The sequence below is a fragment of the Salminus brasiliensis genome, chromosome 14, assembly GCF_030463535.1.
Source record: "Salminus brasiliensis chromosome 14, fSalBra1.hap2, whole genome shotgun sequence".
In the NCBI taxonomy this organism is placed as follows: Eukaryota; Metazoa; Chordata; class Actinopteri; order Characiformes; family Bryconidae; genus Salminus; species Salminus brasiliensis.
Genome location: NC_132891.1, coordinates 7,562,436 through 7,588,335, shown reverse-complemented (window position 1 = coordinate 7,588,335; position 25,900 = coordinate 7,562,436). Strand labels below are relative to the sequence as shown.

The window sequence follows — 25,900 nt, the reverse complement described above, 5'->3', positions numbered from 1 at the left end:
GACTTCCATTAAAAGTTAAGAAGGATTTTTTCCCTTCTAATGTATAGTTGCCATTTTGGAGATTTTGCGGCAGTCACAATTTACTCCACAGCATAGTCTAAAAAGAGGTTCTTCAGTGGTTCTCTGTGCAGAGACATTTCAAGAACTCTTCAAGAACAGTTCACAGTTGACTTTTCTCTGTAGGCAATATTATACGTATAATAATAATAGGTTCTATATAGTACTAAAAAGGTTCTTTGATAGTAATAGGGGACTCATTTCTGGGGGCTCTATAGACACATTCACTTCAAAACGGTTCTAGCTATATAATAAAAAATTGGTTCTCAGACACATTTACAGTCACAGAGGAACACTTTCGATGAAAGGTTGTATAAAGAATTATCTCTCCGATGTTTTTCACTATAGAAAAGAACCACATAACCAGGTAAAGAACTACTTAATCATTCACTGAAATGGTTCTGTCAGAGAACCACTGAAGAACCCCTCTTTACGAGTGTGCTGTGCAGTGCATCGTGACTGCCATGCAAAAACCTCCATGCAATGCTCCATTTTAGCTCTAAAATAATAAATGCATAAATAAACACGTCCAGATGTGGCATCTTTGACTAAGAAGACCGCTTCACGAGCCATGATGACTGGTAAGATGCTCAGGAGGAACATGAGGACCCTCGTTGAACAAACTGTTCGCTGAGGGGAAAAAACGAGAGGGAAAATGAAAGGTTTGTCAGAGACAGGAAAACAGCAATGAGAGAGAGAGCATTCCAGCGCCAGACAATGAGGGGTGGGACACAGCTGTATATTTCAAATCTGTAATCTAAGCCTTAAATCAGGAACACGACGAGGTTCTGGGCTGTACTTTATCGAGATGAAGTCTGAGGAAGGAGTCGCCGGACAAATGTTTATTTCGAAGCGGAAGCCGTCCAGTAATGCTCCGGAGCCCTGAGCTTCGACTTTTCGCTTTATCACCTCAAGATTTGGCTGAAGATTAGCCCTGCCTGTCGTCGAGTTTATTTGGCTCTCGTCTGCGTCCGCTTTCCTGATGTTTGGCTGAAGAAGTGCAGCTGTAGCCGGTTGTGAACTCAGGGAAAGTCAGCGCGTGGAGAACTTAGTAGCGTAAGCTCGCGCCTGAAGCTGTAAAGGATGTGGTAGCGTGTTTTGAACATCTGGATTTTAGAAGCTCTGCTGACGGTGGGCTCCTTTAGCTGCTGCTTGCTTGCTTGCTTGCTTGCTTGCAGCGGTGGCAGAAACGTTTTATTCTCTCACAAGCTTTTCAGTGACAGTATGTGGCCTGAAGGCACGATTTCATGACGGAGGAACATCTTGTTGCTTATTGATTGATAAAGAAGGAGGAGGAGTGGAGGACTGAGCCGGAGGAAAAAGCAGGTAAATCCCCACACAGGCTGTACAGTAGTCAGTGAAGTAGAAAAGATGAAGAATGAATAATATTGTGTAAAATACACAATATAAGCTTTTTCTCATGTGGAGTGTACTGGTTAAAGTTGGTTAGTTTTACAGTAAGTACAACTTCTTAAAGCTTTTCTGAGGAATTAGAATATTTCTGTGGAAATCAAGCCTCTTTCTGTGAGGAATTGTTGTCATTTTGTCACTTCCTTTAAGTAGCTGTGTGGTCTAGCACATGGACTGCACTGCTGTCGCCCACTTATGAATCATATATGCCACATATTCCAGTACAAAATAATGATTCACATTGAGCAGAAATCCAAAAGTAGCATTTAAAAAAAAGAATAATACCTAAATACTAAGAAGCTTCCAGAACTGAAGAAGAATGGCGCCTAACAAACTTCAGTCCAGTGGATGTGCTGGATGTGCTTCCACAAGGTCCACAAGTTCCACCAAGTTCCACTATGTCATGCCGAGTGTACTGGTTAGAGCTGGTTAGTTTTACAGTAAGTACAACTTCTTAAAGCTTTTCTGAGGAATTAGAATATTTCTGTGGAAAACTGTGAGCAATTGTTGTCATTTTGTCACTTCCTTTAGCTGTGTGGTCTAGCTCATGGACTGCACTGCTTTTGCCCACTTGTGAATCATATATGCCACATATTCCAGTACAAAATAATGATTCACATTGAGCAGAAATCCAAAAGTAGCACCTCAAAAAATTATCATAATAATAATAATAAAGTAATACCCAAGTTCTGAGCAACTTCCAGAACTTTTTTTTTTGTTGTACACTAAATGGACTCTAATGGTACCTAACAAACTTCAGTCCAGTCCAGTTCCTACACTGATGCTTACTAGATTTGCTTCCACTAGGTCCACTATGTCTGTTGAACTGCTCGGAAGGTCCACTACTCTTCTGCAGGACCTTAATTCAGCCCCCAAAGAGTGTTTTGAACTGGAGTCGATTTCTGTCAGCTCCCTTTAATTCTGCCTAGGTCAGGTATTTTCACTGATGTGCTGGAGGGTCATTTTAGGCTAATCTGTACACTGCTGCTTCTGCAAATGTGATTAGCAGAGATACAAAGAGTGCACATCAGCTTAGAGGGACAGGTGAGGTTTAATTAGTATGTTATGAGTTTATGTAAATTTATTCAAACTTTATTTTGACACATTTCATTTGTTGTCTGAAGTTTGCATTGGAGGTACGAGGCTAATTAGATGACAAGAAATGGGAGAATATGTAAATATGTCTGGTGACATAGACTTCTATTATATCGACCTTGAAGCTTCACTGGAAAAGTAAAAAAGCAAACTTCAGAATCTGAACATGTCTTTCTGATCTACTGCTTTTTTATGAACACTCCTTTAACGCCAGTGGGCAGAAAGTGTTATAACAAACGTTTATTACCAAAGAATAGCCCCACTAGTTTGTACAGAAGTCCCTGTAGTTACTGAGCAATACATCTTAGTGTGAAATAAGCCCTGGAGTGTTAAGGGGTGGACTACATTTGTAGAGATCGGGCCTGGATAAAATAATCACATAAGTTCCATTTGCATTCCCACAGTTTTACACATCCTACAGGTGAGATTGGTTGTCTTTTTGTTGTTGTTTTTTTACCACTGATCATATTCATCACATACGTTCACACTTTCACACAAGACTTTAAATATTTCAAGAGATTTACTGAATACAGAACAGACAAAAAGGTGCAGGCCAGGTTACACTATAGCATTTGAAATAATATTAAATCAGTGGTTATTCAGACATGTATGTGCTTGTTCACAAATACAGATGGAACTGGCATCCAACAAACATGTGGATATATCTCCTAAACATCTGTTCTATGCAGGCAACGCTGGTGCTTGTGAATACAATCAGGCATACCAGTCCATCCTAACTGAAGTCAAAACATTGCATTGAGTGAACTGCAAGATGGAGCCACAGATACGCAGCTCGGCTGGCAAAATATTCATTCTTCTGATTTATCATTATTGAATATAGTAATAATAGAAATGTGTTACACGCATCAGATTTCCTATTATACCAACAGAACATGTCAGACGACATGTCAGACGATGATCGCAATCGCACTCAAATAGCACAGTCCCAGAAAAGAGGAAGGTCAATAAGCGAAAGCATCATTACTTTCCAAGGGTCTGGTGACTGCTGCGGGTAAGAATGGTGACAAAGAGGGACATCAAAACAGGAATTGTGTATCATCAACTTCAACTTCAACTTGTGATTAATGAGATTAGAGAACACAATCTGATTTGAGATCAGACAGAGCACTCTGAGATTTAACTCAGAAGTAAGAACTAGTGTCTCCATAGAGAATAGTGTAATTCCAAACGGGTGGAGTTGTTTTCCATCATAAATGGAGCCCACAGGGCCCACAAATTACCCATTACTGACACACAAGGCAATACATTGCATGGCTGGCTGAAAATCTGGCTTCTTTGTCAGAGATTTTTAATTGTATAATTGCAATTCAGGAGCTGACTTGTCATTTATAAAGCATTGTAGTTTGTGCTTTGCATTATAGTCATAAGCTGACAGTTTTGTCATTGCCATGCTTTGCTCATCCTATAGGCAGCACATTTGTCACGCCCCCGTAGGCCTATGGTAGCACATGGGTAAAATATTGAGCCACTAGCTCTTTTTATTTTGATACGTCAGTCAAGTAACACTGTCATTACATTAGATTTACAAAAGTAATAATATACACTATAATTATTCCTCTTGGAAAATATGTTTAGCACAACCTTTTAGTTTTTTGGATATTATTGCACAACAATGTAAAAAAAAAACTAGGGATTTACAGATGCAAGAACCTTCAGTAGCTTCAGTTTGAGGTACCTTGGGTCATTATCCTGCTATAAAAGCCATCCGCAGACTTTTAACAGGATGTGTGATGTTTGCTTCCAAAATTTGTTGGTATTTATTTGAATCCATTCTTCTTTCTGCCGGTGAAATGCTCTCAGTGGCACTGGCTGCAACACAATCCCAAAGCATGATTGATCTAGTCCCAATGCATAACAGTTGGAGAGGTGTTCTTTTCATGAAACACTGCCCTTTTTTTCTCTCCAAACATACCTTTTTGCCACTAAAGCCAAAAAGTTCATGAAAAAGTTCATGATCAATAGCATAAATTACATCAGATGTTGTAGCACTTAAAACAAATACAGTCAGTCAGTTAACCTCTGAATTCAACTGTGGTTTCGAAATCTGGTTCACAGATAAGCAGCTGACAGATAAGCAGATGACAGATATTTTGTCCCAGCAATTAATTGTATTCTGCAGTGGCAGAATGGTTAGGTGATGCAGGGCCTCTGCACTACAGTTGGTACATTATATAAATTTTACTGCACATTGTCACTGTCACGTAAAAACCATGTTTCTCCAAAATATCAACTTTACAGGAAAAGGAAAAAACTCAATGAAAAAAAATCAATTTCCATGTCATTTCAGAGCATTTAGTAGTCTATTCATGAAATTATCATGAAATTCTGACCCAATGTAAAGAAGAACTGCCAGATTTTTATTATGTAAAAAATGGAAAAACGGCAGTACTGGAGATAAATGTTTTTACTGATATGTAATCCTATAGAAAATACATGTTTTTACTCTCATTTACTTACTCTCAGCTAATACATTTCATAAATGTTTTGTATCAACATCGTTGGAAATGAGGTATCAACATGCCTACGATTCCCATATTAGATTCCCATAATGGATGTATTATATCTGACTTCTAAATATGCTGAGTCGCTTCCAGCCAACTGCAGAGAAATAATGAGTGCTGGAACCAAGACTGGAACCATGGTTTTGGAGAGATATAATTCATAGTAAATGGAGAGGAAGTTGACCCTGTGATTGCATTATCTCAAAGTTCTTTAGATATGATCTGCTGTTTTTGTCTTTTGATTGAGAGTTCGCCTATCTAAAGGAACCTTACTGACCAAACATATTTTTACATTAATGATAGGCTTTGTGCTGTGGGCTCTGCAGCCAACCATGGCACCAAAGCTTGTTAATGTTTAGTTATCTTTCTTTGCTGGCTTTTAGTTTAGACAGATTCAAAAGATGTCCCACATCTCCAATCTTCTTGTACTTATGAATATACACAGATTGGACATTACATTACATCCGCTGACAGATTAATGAAATAACATTTGTCATGTTACAAAGATGTTCATTTCTTGAAGCCGATGTGTTACATTGGCCAAATTGTGACGACTAATAGACTGGGTCAGAACCTATCTTAAACATCAGGCAGGTCTTGTTGGGTGTTCCCCGTATGCAGAGGTCAGTACCTACCAAAAGTGGTTCAAGGCAGGACAACTGGTAAACCGGGGACAGGGTCATGAGTGCCCAAGGCTCATTGATGCAATCCATCAAGGCCCCACCTCACATCTTACAGGATTTGAACGATCTTCTGCTAAAGTCTTGGTGCCAGATACCATGCCTCGACAGGTCAGAGCCATTTTGGCAGCACAAGGGGAACAATATAAACAATATAAGGCAGGTGAAAACAAGTCATGTCAAGTCAAGCTTAATTTTCATTCATCTCAGCCAGGTGTTTGAGCAAGGAACAAAGTTTAGTTCTACAGGAAGCACAGTCCTATATTTAACACGGAACAGCAGCAGCAGAAAGGATACAAAGACAAAACAAACAATTACAGCAAGCCAGCACACGTGTTACCAAGTAATATTCCTATGAACTTGGAAAGGTTAGCTAGAACAGCTGCAGCAGCTTGTAGGGTCACCATTGTAAACAGGCTCTGCTATTCAAGAAATGTACAGCAACATTTCCTCTACATTGTTATATTTGTTTGCTGATGTAAGGTTACATTTTAATGGACAATATGGACAAAATTATTGGGACACCTGCTCATTCATGGCTTCTTCAGAAAGCCATGAATGAGTTTTTGTTGGAGTAACTGTCTCTACTGTCAGAGAAATATATCTACTAAATTTTAGAGCATTGCTGTGAGGATTTGATTGCCTTCAGTAACAAGAGTGTTAGTGAGGTATAAATGTTGGATAGTCATCTCACTCACCTCATCCCAAACTCGCCAACTCATCCTAGAAGTATTGGCTGGAGCACCACCCATTATTCCAGAGAACACAGTTCCACTGCTCAACGCTAGGAGGCTTTTTATCAGCAATGGGTTCCTTAGAAGGGGACAACCATTTGGATTTGCATCCTTTGGTTTGACCCTTAACTATAACTAGTGTCCGTGTACAGACTACCAGCTTAGACAGTTTCTTAGTAAGTTAAGTAGAAGTGCTGTCTAACGCATCACCCTAAATCTCTGATAGAGATATGAGAGCTTGTGACTGTGATGGCCACAGCATATAATTTACATCCTTACCAAACCATGCAGTGACCCATTTGTAAACTGCTTATAACCATTTGTAACTGCTTTGTAAACTGCTGTAGAAGCCATGTTTTTGACAGATGGTGCATTGTTTACTTGCAGAATTTCAACCTCGTCAGTCTACGTATAGGACTTATTTCCAAAGTTCTTCAGGCCTGTGATGAGGAAGCAGGAAGGTTTTCTTCTGATGACTCTTGCATGAATGTCATATTTGCGTGGGTGTCGCCGCACAGTAGAACAGTGCACCACTACTCCAAAGTCTGCTAAATCTTCCTGAAAGTCTTTTCCAGTTAAACAGAGATTTTGAAAATTTGACTTGCCTGGTGAACAATTCTACAAGCAGTTCTCTACTGAATTTGTTGCTCTTCTGTTTTCTTTACATATCCCACCGATACACAAACATTACAGCCATTGAATATGCACTTCTGACCACAATGTCCATACCCCAAACACTGGTCAAGTGAGCAGTCTTTGTGATTGAAGCTTCTGTCATTTACGCCCCAACAATGAACCCTCACTTTCTTCATGTAAAATCAATGTTAACAGGGCCTGCATGTCCTTTACATACCATATGTACAGAGCATTGTGTGATATTACTCTCTTACTTTGATCATGCAGTACATCTGCCTGGATACATCTGCCTGGATACATCTGCGCTTAGTTTCATAGAGGTTTTGCCTTTGTCACTCATTATGTTTCTCCACTTGGAGGAATAAGTGTGTTGCTTTTGAAGTGTGTATAAATTCGAAACAATGGATCAGTAAAAATACAGCAAAGCTTTGAACGTATGTAGGCACAGCACTTTCTATATAAACTAGGGTATGCTTTTTGCTGAGTCTAGTTATATGCGTGTAACAGAAAGCAGCTCAAACTGCTCTGGCTCTTATTACCACGTGTATTGCAAAACAGAACACATGACTCCATTTTTCCATTACATCAGAGGAGTAAACAGTATACTTATGGAATTACAGTCCTGGAGCTCCACAAAAATGCTTCCTGATGTTTCAGTCGACCGTTTGTATGCAATAGTGAGCTGTACTTCATATTGTGACTTGCTGCAGGTCTGTTTGACATAATAATGCAATGGATATCACGTACATACGCAAGTTCATTCAGGAAGAAAATACCCTGACTCATATGTGTACATTGTTTCCACTTAAATGAACTGTATAACATCAGCATGTATTGGAAAAGGAAATAAACTGAAAAACAAAGTTGTGGTAAATGTATATATTTTAGTCATACACTCTTAAAAAGAGATTCTTCAAGGTTTCTTTAGTAAAGGACATTGTTCTGTATAAAATTATTACAAGTCAAAGAACCATTTGAATACTTATGTGTTATTTTGCCTGTTTTGTCGCTATGATGGAACCCCTTTGCTTTTATATGTCACTAAAACACTAAACCCTTGAAAATAATGTACACCTGAGAATCCAGTTACTTAAGCACAGAGCAAAATGAGGTTCTGTATAGTTCTAAAAGGGTTATTTGACACCTAATGCTAAGTAGAAACCGTGCAAAACTGATGTGTTCAGTTTACTCGGTTCTAATGTGTGCATCTTTTTAAAAAAGGGTTCTAAAAAATGACTATTAATAATAGTTGAATGCTTTTTAGTGCCATATTAAACCATTTTTAAAAAGGTCTATTAAAGGTTTTCCTCCATCACAAACTTTATTTAAGCATCAAAATGTTTCTTTGAGTTGTAATAGGTTTGTCTGGAACCATTTGCCTTTGGAGTTTAGGGATCACTTACAAAATAAGTAAAACGTTCTTTCTAAAATTAAGACGTGTTTCTGAGTTTAGTGTTCAAAAGTAATATTTGCTTGAAATTTGCTCCAAAGTGGTGCATCCATCTAAGCATGAGCCCTTTCAGCAGACAATTGCTGGTTTGATCTATCTCGTTCTCGCCTCGGTGTGGGTAGTATGGCCCCACTTCACCTCTGTCACCCAGCAGGTTGTCTGTAAGCTGATATAACAGTGCCAACAGATAATGTTTCCTTCAAGTGTGAAAATCTGGGAAAATCCAAACATTTTCTTCTCAAATATTGATCTCAAAGAAATACTTTGAAATAGAGTTGAGTTGAACGAATGCAAATCTTTTTACATTGTAATCTTCCTCAGGCCTCAGCAGCTATTCCACCAGATATTGCCTATGTCTAGTACTGCCCATGTGTTTCTTGTTTGTCTATGATGATCTATGTACTGACCAAGTGCTTATGGTTTCCTGAAAAGCCCTGTATTATTCTCATTATTATTATTGTTATTATTATTATTATTATTATTAGCTTTAATATCAGTGTCATTATCGCTGTACTCAATTTCAGTTAGTTATATTTAGTGCACAACGTTCCTATACTTAAAATATGGAATCAAAATCCAACCTTAACCATCAAATCAGCAGTACAAATTTCTTTTTACTGTAACAGTAGGACTTAGGACTGCACAATATATCATTTCAGCATTGAAGGGGATTTATCAAGGTAAAGGTCTGATGACCACATTTTGTACTGTTAATAGAATGGGGGTTTTACAGTGATTTTTTTTTTTTGCTCAGAAAAAGCTTATTGTAATATGTTATAGCCAAAGCTGCCGGTATTTTACCATAAATTGTATGGATTTTTATTGATTGCAATTAGGCTTGTCACAATAACTTTTTGTTGATAATATACTGTACCAGAAAGAACTGACGTTGTTGTTTTACAACCATTTTATGTAATATATTATATAATGATAATTTGATAGCATAAAAATGCAATTACACCCTTTCAATGAGCAATGAACTTTTAATTATTAAGAACATTTAAAAACTATCATTGGAATATTATATTATATTACATATATAAAACTAAAGCACTGTTATTAAACACAGTGGGCTATAACGAAGTCAGTAAAAATCGTTGCTGTCATGTCAGTATATTGTACGATTACTCAATAGCGTACTTATCGTGCCAGGCCTACTCTCAGCGCACTTTCTGCATCCTTGGAATGCTAACAGCAGTCTAAAAAACCCCAGGGCAGCACTTTTCCCGCTTGCACGAAACAAACACCGTCATGCAGCCATGTTGTTTGCGTGTCCAGCAGCTTCGCAGACCTTTAGGAATGAGCGACCCCCTGTCTCTGCCCGGCCAGCCGGGTGCGGCCTCTCAATGGCAGGAAGCATAGCCATCAATATTTACTCTGCGTCCCGAGCAGCCAGTGTGTCGGCAGAGGAGAGCGGCACAGCGGCCCGCTCCAAAGCACTCTCCCACCCACTCTGACTGCAGCAATTAGAGCGCAGGCAGACTGGCTGGACCCACACTGCCTGCTTTTCCAGATCACAACTTCCTCTGCTGTGGGGACAGGGGCTACTGTTCCTTCAATGCCCATTTAGGGACCTCAAGTCCAGTTCACATGGCTGTACGAGCGCTTTAAATCACAGGTGGGCAGGATGAGAGGACGACAGTAAATGAAGGGGGAAGATGTCGGCGGATGGTGAGGGGGCTGATTTTAAAGGATGTGACTAAACTGAAATGTTTGCAGGCCTTTAATGTTCCTCTCTTGTTCTTTTGTCTGACTTGCAGAGATGGACCGTGCTGCAATGCTCTCAGTGCTGCTTGCTTTGATCTATTCAAGAATCAACACAGTTCTCAAAGGTGAGGCAGCATGCATAAAGCAAACACTGTTTTTCAGTGTTAGAACATGTAAATATGAAAGTGGGTAAATATTGGCAAAGCAGTTCAAACCTGCAGATTCAGAGGAAAGTGGTTATATGCTATTTGATTTCAGACGTATATACAGTGTATGTAGGTTCTTGTTTAAGTGCATTCTTTTCTGTTGTTTTTGCCTTGTTTGGAGCTTCAGTGATGACGAATCATGCAGATGTAGAGATTTGCTCCCTCTGTAGTTAAACAATAGAGCAAAGGAAGTGTGTATCTTCCTGCTGTAGCTGGGCCTGCTGTGCTTGACAGAGCACCTTTTAACAAACTCACTTAACCCTTAGCACCCTGGCCTCTGCCCAGGCTTTTTTTTGTCAGCTACATTTACTAATTTTATATTTACTACAGCTACATTTACTACATTTACTACATTTTCGTGTGCAGTTTATTTATATTACATTTGTAAAACTAATAAAACAAGAGACATTAAATCTAGATATAAACTGTATCGCTCTTGTATTTTAAAATTGCATGGGCTACTTGATTTGGTGAAGGTGAGCTCTGGTTTGGTTTAAATTTGTATAGTTGGTTTGGATCTACGTTGCTAGGGTTATTTTAAGTCATGTAGTAACTAATATACCTAGAACCCGTTTTTTTTATTGTAATACATACAAATATACGTTTACTTGGGTTTACTTGGTTACTTGGGTAATATACTACCTGAATTTGTGGGAGCAGACCCAGCCAACCAGCAAATATATACTTGTGTATATTAACTTATATATATAAGTTTCAGCTACTATGGTATTTTAAATTTGCATCAGTGACTGATTTTAGTGAAGATGAACTATGCCTAGATTTAAAATTTGTACATTTGATTTGTATCGTTTAAAGAAAGGTCTTTTTATGTTGTGTAGTAACTAATATACCAGGTTTACGTTTTCATTGCATTTCTGGGTTTATTAGAACAGACCATCTGCAAAACATCTGCATGTTTATTCAGTTTCACTACATCCAATTCCACCCCCTGGACCCCTCAGGATATAAACTCACAATGTCCTGATAATAGAGACCTTTTTTTAATGAGTCTCTCTCTCTTTCTTTCTTCTCAGCCCAAAGCATGGACGACAAGTTGTGGTGTGTGTGTGAGAATACACACACGTGTGAAGATGGCACCTGTAACGGGGATATGTGCTTCTTCACACTGGTCCATGGACAGAAAGTGAAAGGCTGCTTTGACAAGGAACAGCGTGAGCAGTGCTATGTGCCTCGTATCACCGGCCTGTACGCCGAGTGCTGCAACTCCAATTACTGCAACTTCAACTTAACAGCACCAGGTGATGACAAGAAAGGTCAGTAACTATATCCAGGGACAAATTCGCTAAAAATATGCTCATCATATGTAATGGAGAAATATCCATAAATATCCATAAAAAAACCCAAATGAAAAGTTCTACCAGTGGAGACAAGAACTTCTAAGTTGTGCAGTTTGGAGTGGGGTTCAAACTTGTGCACGGAAAGTGAGCATGGCTATGTACAAGGGAGATGGGGAACCTTTTCTGAAAGCTTTTGTTAATAGATGGCATTAATTTGGATTGATTTTGATATTTATGTTTTATGGAGCCGCTACTGCAGTGGAACTGGTCCTGATGGCAGACATCTGATTCTCACTGTCCATTGCTGTATTTTGCATTTGGATGTTTGATTCGTCAATGCCTGTGGTTTGCTGTCTGGGGGGGTTCCTCAATGTTCCCCAGTTGGTCCATAGTTATTCCTCTATTCTTATTCATATTGGAAAGAACTAATATGGACTGCTTTGTGACTCACATACTGTAGTACTGCAGAAACAAAAGGGGATAGTGCTGCCCCCTAGTGGTACCCACTAAGAAGCTTGGACTTTCCTGAAATTGCCATACTGTTAATACACATGTCTACATTCATACAGGCAGAAAGACTTATTTATTTATAAATGAGGATGCACCAATATGTAGAGGTTATCTATTATCTACCTGTATCAGCATTACAGATGGAACATATAGCTTTCATTTCTGTAGGGTTAAAAATGTGTGTGTTTAAATGAATAAAATACACACATTTAGCACAGTAGTTCACCGTCATTTAACTATTCTGCCCTTTGGGAGTCCAGTAAGTATCAGGTATCAATAAATAAAAATGTCAAATAGCAATTTCAAATATTGTTCAAATCTAAATATCCAATACTAAATGTCCAATACTGATCATTTTCTAAACAGTTACTTCCAGATAGCAATATCATTACACATGTTTATGTAGTAATGGAGGTGAGGATGCAGAATACAGATGCAAGTTCACATTATTAGTCCTTTTAATAGAGTTTAAAACTGAGCTTATAGAACTAAGAGGAGTGGTTGAGTCCATATCCAGTCAAAAGAACAGCAATGCAGACAGATAAAAAGTTTAAGGCACAGCAAGTTTGACACTGTCATACATAATGGCAATTCAAAGTGCTTCATATAAACACAGAAAAAAAAATAGTTATAGTTAGACCAACGTCTAAGATATTAATCAATCCTTGGGTTACCCATGCTAGCAAAATTTTGATATTCAGTTGATAAAGCTTAGGATAACGTGTCCTTGAGTCATTTCCAGCACCCTAAGTGTGGAAGAGCAACCAACATCTAAGTTGTTAGTCCTTGGGATATCTAGCTATATTTAGCAGTACTGTTAACACTGAACCCGTTGAACATACAACAATGCAAGACAAGGAACAGAGCAAACCCAGAGGAATCAGAACACAACCAGGTTGCACCCATTGCTGACACAGTTGTGCAAATGCACATACACAGCTTCTCGAGTCCACATAGAGAAGTACTGCCAATAGAATAGGACTCTCTGGAGCAGGTAAACATGAAACATGCTATTGGTAGCGTGCTGCCTAATGCCAGGCATGGGCTAGAGAGGTATAAAGCTTCCCAGCATGGAGCTGTGGAGCAGTGCAAGAACTATGTTCTCTGGAATGATGGTTGGTGCTCCACCCAGTACTTTTGGAATGAGTTGGGGATGAGGTGAGGTGGAGATCATCCAATATCCGGACCTCAGTAATGCTCTGTTTGCCGAACGCAATACAATCCTCAAAGCAATGGTGGGACCAAAACAGAGGCAGCTGCCTCAATGCCTTGCTTCCAATGCTGTCTCATAGGACTCAGTACCTTAGAAAGCTGCATAGCGATGAAGGTACCTACAACTAAATTACGTTTGAGACGCACTTCGAAGACAGCAATATGTCATGATGTTGCCAGGATATCGATAACTACTGTCAGTAGTCTGGTGGCGTAGCTAATTAAAATTAAATAAAAGCATTGTTCATAAGACATACAAGACATAAAAAATTAAAAATAATATATTATGGGAAAATAGTCCTGAAAGAGAGATTTGTACAGTGCTGCTTGCTTCTGCCACATTGCTTTTTCTCTCGCTAACCCAGAGGATCATGGGATACGTAAGGAAACATTCACGCTGCCTTTACAAATTGGCAAGATAAGGGTACCTTAGCGTTTTATACAAACATTCAATTCAGGCATGACCTGGTAACTTCCTGCCTCCAAACATTACCTGAGTAGGCAGCATTTATTAGGTTTCAGACACAGCCAAGAACCAAGACAAAACTGAGCCATGTGCTGCAATGCATCCTAATATCCTGATCAGATCTCTCCTATGTGTGTGTGTGTGTGTGTGTGTGTGTGTGTGTGTGTGTGTGTGTCTGTTTGTGTTTGCACACCAGTAGAACCATATGTGCCAGAGAGTGTGATCATGCTGGTGGCCGTGCCCCTGTTTGTGCTGCTGGTGTTGTCTATAACAGTGTGTGGACTGGTGCTGTGGCTGCGCTCTCGACGACCACACCAACATCTACAGGAGCATGAGCCCTCTATGCTCAAAATGCCCAGCGGGGGTGATCCCACCTATGGGGTATGAGCTACTTTACATAGTCAGAATTCTGTTACTAAGAAGTTACTAAGAAGAGACAACTTTGTGTAATGACAATAATAATATTCTGTTGCATAACTTTTTTCAGCATTACAGTTTACACTAGTTATTCAAATGTTTGTGGACACCCCTTCTAATGAATGCATTTAGCTACTGTAAGTTGCACCCATTGTTGACACAGATGTGCATAGAATAGAATTGGACTCACTGATGCAGATAAACATGCACAATGCCAAATGTGGGCTAGAGGGGTATAAAGCCTCTCAGCACGGAGCTGTGGAGCAGTGGAACTGTGTTCTCTGGAATGATGGATAGTGCTCCATCCAATACTTTTGGAATGAGTTGGGGAGTTTGGGTTGAGGTGAGATGGAGATCATCCAACACCCTGACCTCTCTAATGCTCTGTTTGCAGAATGCAATCATATCCTCACAGCAAAGCTCCAAAATGTAGTAGAAGCCATTGCCTGGACAGTGGACACAGTTTAACAAAAACAGGATAAACTATCTTTAATACCCTTGAATTTGTAAGAAACAATGAATGAGCAAGTGTCTCAATACTTTTGTCCATATAGTGTTTACTGAAACTTCTGGTACTTCGGAGGTTCTCAGTCCTGGTACTGGAGTAACACTGAGCATTGGTGTGTTGTAACACTGATCAGACACACCTGTGCTAGCTATTTAGGTAATACAAAAGCTCCTCCTGAGCTAAAGTGGGTGTTTAGGAGCAGAATATACAAATGTACTGCTAAAATGTACAGGGACAACACATTTTGATCATTTGATGATTAGTTAATTCGATTTGATAGGCTTTGATAATTTTACAATTACATTAGAAGTATTTTGTTTTGTTCGGCTGTAGGACATCTTTGATGAGTTTTGTACATCGGGCAGTGGGACTGGGCTGCCTTACCTCGTGCAGCGGACCATGGCTCGACAGATCTCCTTAGTTGAGTGTGTTGGTGAGTAAGACACATTGTTTCTGTTCTGACAATCACTGTGAAAGGTAAAGGGTTTCGGTAGCCGTTCTTCTTAATATAGTACCAAAAACAGGTCTTTATCTACAGTGGCACCTGTCAAGGGTGTATATATTAGCCATCAAGTAAAAAGTCAGTTCTTGAAGGCAATGTGTTAAAAGCAGAAAAAATACCTACCAGAAATGACCTACCAAAAACATGGACAAGAAAGGACAAACGTTGAACCGGCCACAGTGCTCACTGATGAGATCCATGTAGACCTCACCTCACAAATACCACAGGACACTTTCAGAGGTCTTGGGGTGTGTGTGTGTGTGTGGGTGTGTGTGGGTGTGTATATAAAACCCTTGCGATAATTAAAGAACCCTGGAAGATGACCTTTTATGGGTGTAGGCTTTGTTAATGTCATCCTGTGTGTCATTTTGGGGCAGGTAAGGGCCGATATGGAGAGGTGTGGAGAGGCACATGGATGGGGGAGAGCGTGGCTGTGAAAATCTTCTCATCTCGAGACGAACAGTCTTGGTTTAGAGAGACAGAGATCTACAACACTGTCCAACTACGCCATGAGAACATCTTAGGTGAGACTCTGTTACCTTGGTTGCTTTGCCTTCAACAGTTCTTGATGGATCTGCACATCTCCTTTCCTTTTTTAGATGTGAAGCATCTTACGGAACCTATTACTCACTCACTTACTCACTTACTAACTCAGCAGGATGAAGAATTTCCACAAGGGGAAGCTATTAGCACACATGAATGTGTGTCATGAATGTAAAAGTCCTAATAGCATACCAAAAACATACCCCATGTAAATAAATGAATCTGAGCTACATTCAGTGTTGTTGCTGTTATGCACTGTGTTATATTAAATGCTGTTGCATAACAACAGCGTTTCTGATCTCGGAAACTTATCTTGGAGATTTCTTATTAGAAAGGAAGTTAAGAAGAAGAATAAAGAAGATACAATACTTGTTAACATCAGATACCCTGAATATCTTGTGTGTGTGTATATATATATATATATATATATATATATATATATATATATATATATATATAAAATATTTTTCAAGACGGTCCATATTTTTCCTTTTCCTTCAATCAAAAAGATTAGATAAGAAATATCCAAGTCCTACACCTACCACCCTGGAGAGTCTCTTGAGTGTCTCTTGATTAACTGGATCAGGAGTATAAGATTAGGATTGGAACTAAACACACAATATCACCAGTACTTGGGAAATCTCTCCTAGGGAAATCTAGACTCTCTTCCTGTTTACCTGCAGGGTTCATTGCCTCGGACATGACATCCAAGAACTCCAGCACGCAGCTCTGGCTTGTCACACATTTCCATGAGTTGGGCTCCCTCTACGACTTCCTACAGTACAGCACCTTGGACCCTGAGGGGTGTCTGCGCATGTGCCTGTCAGTGGCCAGTGGTCTGGTGCACCTGCACACGGAGATCCTGAGCACGCAAGGCAAGCCTGCCATCGCCCACCGCGACCTTAAGAGCCGCAACATTCTGGTGAAGAGGAACGGCCAGTGCTGCATCGCTGACCTGGGTGAGTGAAGGGTTCAAATAGCATAGCGAGAGCTCAGTTGGAGAGACACAGAGTGGAAATCTCTCCAGCTGAGCTGAGATTTTCTATTTCTTGGAATAGCTTCACTTTATGCTGTAGGGGTTTGCATTGACAATACACAGTCACTAGTCTCATATTTATAGGTCGACAAACTCTTTTTAATACTCTTGATTTTGGAAGAAACAATGGGCGGGTGTCCCAGTACTTTTGTCAATGTAATGTATCTGTTTAGTTATATATCTGATATTGAATGCAAAGTATATGAACTTCCCAGCGATGGCATATTCCTTTTGTTTCTGTAGGTCTGGCAGTCATTCATTCTCAGTCCAATGACTACTTGGATGTAGGGAACAACCCAAGAGTGGGTACTAAACGCTACATGGCCCCAGAGGTTTTGGATGAAAGCATACGCGTGGACGTCTTTGAATCCTACAAGCAGACTGATATCTGGGCTCTGGGCCTTGTTTTATGGGAGATCACTCGTCGCACCATCGTAAACGGTCAGTAGTGGACTGTGTTTTAAGGCTCAAGTCTTTTCTGAGACTCCATTGAAAATGTATTTAAGTCCAAAACTAGATTCACAAGTGTGAGCTATGTCCTGCAACAACCCAAGAATGGGCACCAAGTGCCAGACTGAACACACCTTTAGTCTCAGTAAATGTTCGCCCTTTTGCACCTTTTTTAGTCCTGTTCATCTGTGACAGTTTTATTGTGTCATAATCTGTCATCTGTCATCATGACTCAGCTTGGATCAGACAAAGCATTGTATATATTGGTTGAGGAACACAAATAGATTGTTGAGTTTGTGACAGATGTAGGATATATAGCGGGGGGTTGGGCAATATGACCATATGTTATCGTATTGGGATACATTTTTATCATGATACACAATGTGCTTTTCTGAGCATATTGAGGATATTGTCAGTGCTTAAAGTACACTGATAAACTGCATGTTTTATTGCAAACAGTGTAATTAGATGAAGTGCAGCAGATTTTGAATAAAAATCACTGTACTTCATCTGGGAAAGTATTTGAATAGCAGTCTTTAAGAATTTGTCCCTACTAAAGCATTTTGTCTACCATCACATGTATTGTGATAAATATTATGTATCGTGAAAATGTCTTTAAATATTGCGATATAATATCTTTACCATATCGCCCAGCACTAGCTATAGCTCCCAGCTATATCTTACCATACACTTAACAGTAGTGACCAGAATTGTGATGACATCACAGATATGGCAACTTTAAGAATTGAATTAGATAAATCATGTAATGTGAATCTGGAAGTTTCCAAGTCTTTACACTGTGTGTGAATTTCATAATGAACGGACCAATAGAAATACTGCAAAATTATTTAATAAAATCTTGACTTCCAAGAAAACATTTTTACCCCAGTATTGAGGAGATGAGGAAAGTGGTGTGTGTGGAACAGAAAAACAGAAAATTAAGGTTTTTCCCCTCTCCTGTAGTTGCTATTTTGGAGGAATGAGGTTTATACATTATATATAAAAGTACACTATTCATACGAACTTGGTATAAAACTGCTTTTGTTATATAAAACTTATATCTTCTTTTAAAATCCTCCTCATAAACCTATACAATTGGCAACTATACAGAAGAGGGGAAAAACTTACTATGGTAGTACCAAGCTAAAATCCCCAGCCTGCCTAGTCAGCGCTCAAAGGATAAATATCAGACCAATAGTGTCTTAATGCAGAATCTAGTGAATCCATTTGCATGAGCTTATGAATAACATCCTTTGTTCCCTTGTAACAAGAGCGTACATCGTATACTTCTGATAAGTGTAAAGGAAATATCTACCATATTTTTCACATCACTCCACAGCGTTCCCTTGTCTTGCAGTCTTGCCAGGCCGCCCTCTCTTTTTTCTCTGTCTGTGTCTGTCTCCACTATCCACCCACGATTAGCAGTCTAGCAATTATAAACAGTCTTATCTAGTGTCAGCACTTTCCCTCATACAGTCCAGATGCTTTGTATCTCTCTGTCTTTCAAACGCACACACATGCAAATGCAAAAACGCGCTCCGAACCAGGCTCAATGAATGATTCTGCTGAAATACAATATGTACCCCTGTAATCTTGGAGCTTTTTTAATTATTTAAAGTGGATTTGTTGCCAAACTAGTGAAAAACATGTCCTTCGTTCTTCCACTGTCATACAAGACCCGATATGCAATTATAGCCTCACTCCCACTTACTGATACCAAACTCTACTCTCCGCTCTTTTCCACCAAAATGTCAGCTGCCACATGAGCATAAGCTTTCTGGAAATTGTCCAGCCTGCCTCCCACGGAATTATTAGTTGTTCCAAACTCCCTAAAAAAATGTTGTTTTCTAGATATGGTCTGAGCAGACTTTCAGTCTCGGCGCATGTTTGGCCTTTTGTCAGGGTAAGACTGATTGCAGGTGACTAAATGAGTGATTTAACACACTGCTAAATACTCTGCAGGAATCGTGGAGGAGTATCGGCTGCCCTTCTTTGACGTGGTTCCCTCTGACCCCAGTTTTGAGGAGATGAAGAAAGTGGTGTGTGTGGACCAGTACAGGCCTTGCCTTCACAACCGACTGCACTCTCATCCGGTAAGCAGTTCGAGACCAAACTGAAGAACAGTATAATACTAATAGTACATTATTTAGTCATCATGTCATGCTCTTACTGTTATGTCTTTTGCTATCTGGTGTTCACCAGAGGAGAATTTGTTCCCCTTTTGAGTCATAGGCACCTAGGTTTTTCCCTGCCCCAGCTGCCGTTGACTTGCTCACTCAGATCTGGATCTCTGTAAAGCTGCTTTCTGACATCTACTGTTAAAAGCATTCTATAAATAAACTTGTTCTTGGTCTAACATACAATAACATAAAAGCACAGTGGTGAAAAACTAGGAATCAAAGCCCAACAATAGGTATGGACAAGTAATATAGTAAGAGACATAGTAAGATGGATAGGAATGTGGATTGTGCTGAGTAGATTAACTGCTGATTTTCTATAAAATGTAGTACTAGTAGTAGTATAGGGTCAAACTACAAGGGGCGTTGGTTCATCTGCCTTTCCCAAAACAAGTGCACTGTTTTCCGAATGTGCATATAAGACTCACTGTTTCACCCATACAGGTACAGCATGAGATTTAGGTTATTTATTTGTTTGTTTTTACTGTGTATTTATTTATTTATTTTACTTGATAAGGACATCATTTGAATGAATTCAGGCTCCTCAAACTTTTTTCAAAGACACCTGTCTAATACATTGCTTTAACGCTCTATGATCTGCTCATAATATTACAAGGTGGTTTTATCACCTTTTACCGTTTCATCATTAGAAAATGACAGTTTGCATTACAGTGTGTTAAATCTGGCAAGATAGACGAAGCTAAACCTGCATCGATTAGCCATAATATTAACACCACTGACAGGTGAAAAGAGGAACATTGATTATCTTCATCTACAGTGGTATCTGTCAAGGGGTGGGATATATAAGGCAGCAGGTGAACAGTTTTTAAAGGTGATGTTTTAGAAACAGGAAAACTGGGCAAGCGTAAGAGACACTTTGACAAGGGCCAAAATTGTGATGGCTAGACAACTGGGTCAGGGCATCAGGCAGGTCTTGTTGAGTTTTTTATTCTGGTATGCAGTGGTCAGTACCTACCAAAGGTGGTCTGAGAGTGGTCTGAGAAAGGACAACCAGTAAGCCGACGACAGGATCATGGGCACCTAAGGCTCATTAAGGCTTCAAGAATCTGCTGCTAATGCCTTGGTGCCAGATACCACAGGTCTCAGAGGTCTTGTGGAGTTCATGCCTCGTATGGTCACAAGGGGGCCCTACAGAATTTTAGGCGTATGCTATATGTTGTTTAGCCAAAGCTGAAAGGAAACCGATGCACCAAGGTCAATGGCCAGTCTGTTTTGCATATTCTGGACATCTGGCAGCTTTCCCAATGTTTATTTAAAGTTAGTGCCCATTTAAAGCCTAGCATGGCATAGTTATAACCCATTCTGGCAGCTCTGTTTAGATCAAGAACCATCATCCACATCTTGATTACATGAAAACTCTTCATGAAAATTTCTGAAAAACTTCATATTGTTGCTGTGCTTGTTTTACCACAAACTGTAACCAGTGCTATGCAGTGTGGTACTCTCATATTCAAACAGAGCAGAGGAACACAATCCTCCATTAAGTCATCCCCATTCTCCGCATAACCAAATTTCATGTCAAGCCAATAAACTCCTGACAAATGTGTCTCATTGTTCCATTAATGTCTTGTGCCCAGATCCTGTCTACCATTGCTAAAATTATGAAGGAGTGCTGGTTCCAGAGCCCCTCAGCCCGCCTCACTGCCCTACGTGTGCGCAAGACCTTGGCAAAGCTGGACCAGGACCAGGACAGCAGCACAGATAAACTCAAACTGGACGTCTAAAGCTCAGTTTTGAATACAAAGCACCTTAAGATGGACCCAAGCACCATGTTTCAAACGGTTGGGGTTCCGGGACTCGATTCGCTTTATGTGCCTTTTGAAGAATAGCCTCTATCCTATGTTCATGCCATGCGCTTCAGTCGAGGAGGCCACATGTTTGCCGGACTGACCGAAGCCCACAGCTGTGGTTCTTCCCTGGATTGCTGTTCTACCGCTGTTGAAGGATTTACTGCATTTTTCAGCATGGTGACTCAATTATTAAGTGAAAGCCAGCCATGAGCCAACTGAAAGCACTCTTGGGTCGAGCAAATTCGGAGTGTTTTTCTGTCAGTGTTTGTCAGGATATGAGCCATACTTGACTTCCCAATGGAGGAGTTTCCTGAAATTCCTTCATGACTTCATGACATGAAGTTTTCCTCCTACGCTTAATGTCTTAGAATAGGTCTCCCTCTACATATTCTCACAGTTTTTTCCACGCCATGTTTTACATGTGCATTTTATCATTGTCTAGTTTTGCTGAAAGCCTTTGGAAATACCACATTCTAAACATATATCCACCAGTAAGCGCTGCCTTGATAAAACATTCAATATTAATAAGAACTGAGAACCTAGGATAGTATGTTATTGCTTGATACTATGTTGCAAAATATTTTTTTATATAGTATATCTTATGTTGTTTATTCATAAATATTTACTATTGGCTCTTGCACAGAACAGAAATATTACGCTCACTTCAAATTATGGTATTTAAATGAGAAATAAAATTACAGAACATTTATTTTGTTTATGTATTTTTCCTTAATTTGTTGAACTGTGTGGCTAGTAATGTTTTTGCATGTATCTGGTGCTGCTTATATGGCTCGCATGGCATTAGAATCAATACGGGCTCCTGAGTGGTGCTGCCGTCTTGCCGTCAAGTGTTGGCCCTACCATTCTGAGATTTCCGGTAATGCCACAGCCATCCATGGCCAGAAGTCACAGAGAACACAATTGGCCTCGCTCTGTCTAGCAGGTAGGATGGCCCACCACACTCCCCCATTCACTCATCTTGATGTTAGCCAGTGTGGGCGTCTGTTAGCTGATGAAACAGAAGGCAGCTGGAATCCTCCTACATGCACACAAGCACGTCGAGCTGTCCAATGACGTTGAGTTAGTGGCAGTCCGAAGCGATCCTTTATGTGACTCAGAGGTAGCATATGCTGGCCTCCAACCTCCCAGCACTGGTAGCATCATAAGTGGGAACTGGAAATGACTAAATTGGGGAGTAAAAATGAATCAGTAAATGAACTCTGGTTTTGATCCTACTGAAAAAATGTTGCATACTGTTGAAATGCTGTTAGTAATTATTGTTCATTTGGTTTTCCGTAACCCAGAAATGGACATTTAATGAAGAATTAGCCTTGGTCATTAGGGATGAATATTAAAGTTCAGTGCTTTCCTGATGATATTACTTCAGTAATACAGAGTATTAAATAGCATTTTTGTTTTCATTACCCAGTAAATTGGCTTGTGTTGAAAGCTACTGGCCATCCAATTTACATTCCTTATCATGGCTGTCATGCAACCCTTGTATCTCCATTTTTGCAGTTTTTCACTTTTTGACATGATGTGAATCTGGCATATTCTTTATATTGTGTCAAAATGTTATGATGATTGGATCTATAGAAATGCTCCAAAGTGGTTTGGAATATGGAAATAGCTTGTTGAAGGTCTTCACCTTCTTCTCACAATTTTGCTTGATAGCGACAATATAAACATATGTACACATTGTCACACATAGCGACATCACAGTTTCTAGATTGGTCCTAAACTCATTAATGGCTTAAGCCACACCCACTTTTGGTTTGTAATTGTAAAGAAAGTATCAACCGTTTAGGAACTGTAGTGTATTCAGTACTGAAATATTGTGAGTGACACTCAGGCCTATTGGTAGGCAAGTAACCCAAAAACAGTGATTCCCAGACCAGGATCCAGAACCCTGCTTTACCCTGCCCTGTATCCCTGCACACCTGATCCAATTGGTCAGCTTGTTTACAGCCCTTTTTTCAACTGAAGTGGGTGTGTATAATAATACATGCAGAGTTATGAACCACTGCCTGGTGAAGTGGTCCCTAGTGCACAAGTGTGGAAGCTGCTTTCAAACACTAGGGGGCATCACAGGCCTCAATGTTTTATTATTATTACCTCAAAGGGTCTCAGCAGCTCCCCTCTTTTTAAATATAATAATGTCTGAGCAGACTTATTCTGGTGACCAGGAATGCATTACATTTTAATCCGATCCATTTGTTCCTGCATTGTACACGCAGTGTCGGTGCTTCACGTTATTGTTCAAAACAATAGGAAAGGCACTGAAGGACCTGATATCCCAAGGGGGTAACCAAGACACACCTCAGTGCTGTAGTATTCATAGATACAATGCTGAATGCATCCTCCCTGATAGGGTTTCAGTCAGACCTATATTTACTCTGTCTCACATCTCTTATTCATGGAAATGTCAATGCCAAATGAGGGGATTTGTAGTATAAATCTCTGCCCGCAAGTACTGACACATATACACAAGGCCACAAGACTCTCCTTTTCACACACAGTTCCAGTAGCTTACTGTACCTTTGGGTTCAGAATCAGCAACACTAGTCAGTTAGGTGTGAGCAGAAGGGATGTGATGATACACAGGTTTTCTAGTTCAATACGATTTTCCATCTATCCATATTTTTTATGTGCTTTTTCCTGGTCAGGGTCGCGGTAGCTTCCGGAGCCTGCCTGGAATCACTGGGCATAAAGCGGGAATACCCCAGGACGGGGAGCCAGTACCACCGCAGGGTACCACACTTATACCTAGGGGCAATTTAGCATTACTATGTGTTTATATGAATATATTTTTGGGAGATGTGAGGACACCTGGAGCACCACCGGACACAGGGAGATTAATGCGATTTTGCTGATTTGATTTTCATGATTTTATAAGTTACGCATGTTTTGATTCTCCAATTATAAACCAGACTGGCTGGTTTGGTATTTAAATGTGGGTGTGGTCGTATAATAAACCACTCCCCTATTCTCCTATTTTGAGAAGAATGGACAGAATGCATTCAAATGGCCAGTTTCAATGACTAACACAGTAGCTTCCACAGACTATAGCAAGTAAGAGAGCCTTGAATGAGGCAAAAGGGCAGTTGAAATCATTGTACCTTAAGTGAGCGTGCACGAACACTGGGAATCTGCCCATTTGAAACAGTCCGAATAGAGACCTCTGGAAAAAAAGAAAGTCCCATTAGCGAAGTCTCCCAATCAGTTCCATTAGTCAAGTGTCCAGTTCCCATTGATGGTGAAAGAGGACCACTGTATGAGTCAGTAAGGGGATGGGCATTGATTTCTGTCTGCAGCTTTATCTATATCTGTGCTCGCATGTGTCTGTTCTCAGTATATCCATCTGTCTGTGGCGGTGCTTGTGCAGACTTTGGGGAAGATAATTCTCCGACGAAAGCCCAGTCTGTCTGGTGGGTCAGATGGAGTGAGGAGGGGGGTGCGTGTATATTTTTAACAGTGTGTGTGTGTGTGTGTGTGTGTGTGTGTGTGTGTGTGTGTGTGTGTGTGTGTGTGTGTATGTGGTGGGGGGGGTGGTTTGTATGGGGCTGTGTAGAGTATCTATACTCTGTCATGCTGGACCAGACTCATTTAATACACTCTTGATTGCATTGTGCCGGCCTACTGCTCTGTATTATGACATCTGGATTGAAAATAGCCTTTTCCTATTTCAGATATGAACATGCAGATAACTGACAAGCTGATAATAGCAAGATATGACCCCACTTTAGAGACAATGCAGGGACTAGATTACTTTGGAGTCAGGAGAAAGCAAGGAGTCTAATGATAACAATGGCCCAAGACCAAGAGGCCAATAGCCGGGCCGTGTATAACCCTTCGCTTTGAAAGCAACTTGAAAGGAATCTTAGTAAAATTAGATTATAGATTCTGTTTGAGGTTTTTGTGCTCACCAAGAGTAGCAGAGGATCTATCTCCAGAGTGGAGGGTTCACTAGCATCATGTGGCTAACGAAAGGATATGAGGAACAGTATCAAATGCCTCTTTTATTGCTCCAAATGAAAATCACGAGGTTCTCCTTCTAACTCGCTATCTAGAGATTGCAAACATCCTGAGCAATGAACAGCTATATAGATACGCACAAAATACCTTTAACTTTAAACATTTTTCTCTCCTCAGTGCAAAGCATTCGACTGCAGAGGAAGAAAACAAGGGAAAATAATGACTTCTTTCTCGCTGCCATATGTTGTAATTAATCTTTTGCTACTGAGGGCCGGAGATCTAGCTTTCTTCCTCCCATTGACAAGCTTATGGCCCTCTCTGGGTGTCCTGCCTGCTCTCCAGACTGCTCGCAGGGGCTCTCTAAGCTCATTTCAGTCTCATGCTTCGCACAAAAGGGTTTTTCTCACTAAGACAACACTGGCGCCAGAGCCATAGATAGTGGCCCCTGGCAGTGGACAGAAGAGGATAAACTGACAAAGCATCATCCACTGCACCACA

The 25,900-nt window shown here is 40.1% G+C and overlaps 1 protein-coding gene across 4 annotated transcripts; it reads left to right on the top strand.

The window, feature by feature from the left end:
• The first annotated feature begins 855 nt into the window (after positions 1 to 855).
• On the top strand, positions 856 to 22,136 carry acvrl1 (activin A receptor like type 1). Of its 4 annotated transcripts, none has more exons than XM_072697047.1 (10): positions 856 to 1,383; positions 10,345 to 10,416; positions 11,532 to 11,771; positions 14,180 to 14,364; positions 15,242 to 15,341; positions 15,788 to 15,934; positions 16,637 to 16,912; positions 17,233 to 17,430; positions 19,402 to 19,532; positions 21,215 to 22,136. In XM_072697047.1, the coding sequence occupies exons 2-10, from the start codon at positions 10,347 to 10,349 to the stop codon at positions 21,359 to 21,361; spliced, it is 1,494 nt and encodes a 497-aa protein (XP_072553148.1). In that variant the 5' UTR covers positions 856 to 1,383; positions 10,345 to 10,346; the 3' UTR covers positions 21,362 to 22,136. The 4 variants fall into 4 exon arrangements, with proteins under 4 accessions (XP_072553148.1, XP_072553146.1, XP_072553145.1 ...); XM_072697045.1 differs by lacking the exon at positions 856 to 1,383 and adding an exon at positions 9,592 to 10,255 and having other exon boundaries at positions 14,183 to 14,364; XM_072697044.1 differs by lacking the exon at positions 856 to 1,383 and adding an exon at positions 9,592 to 10,255.
• Positions 22,137 to 25,900: the final 3,764 nt, after the last annotated feature.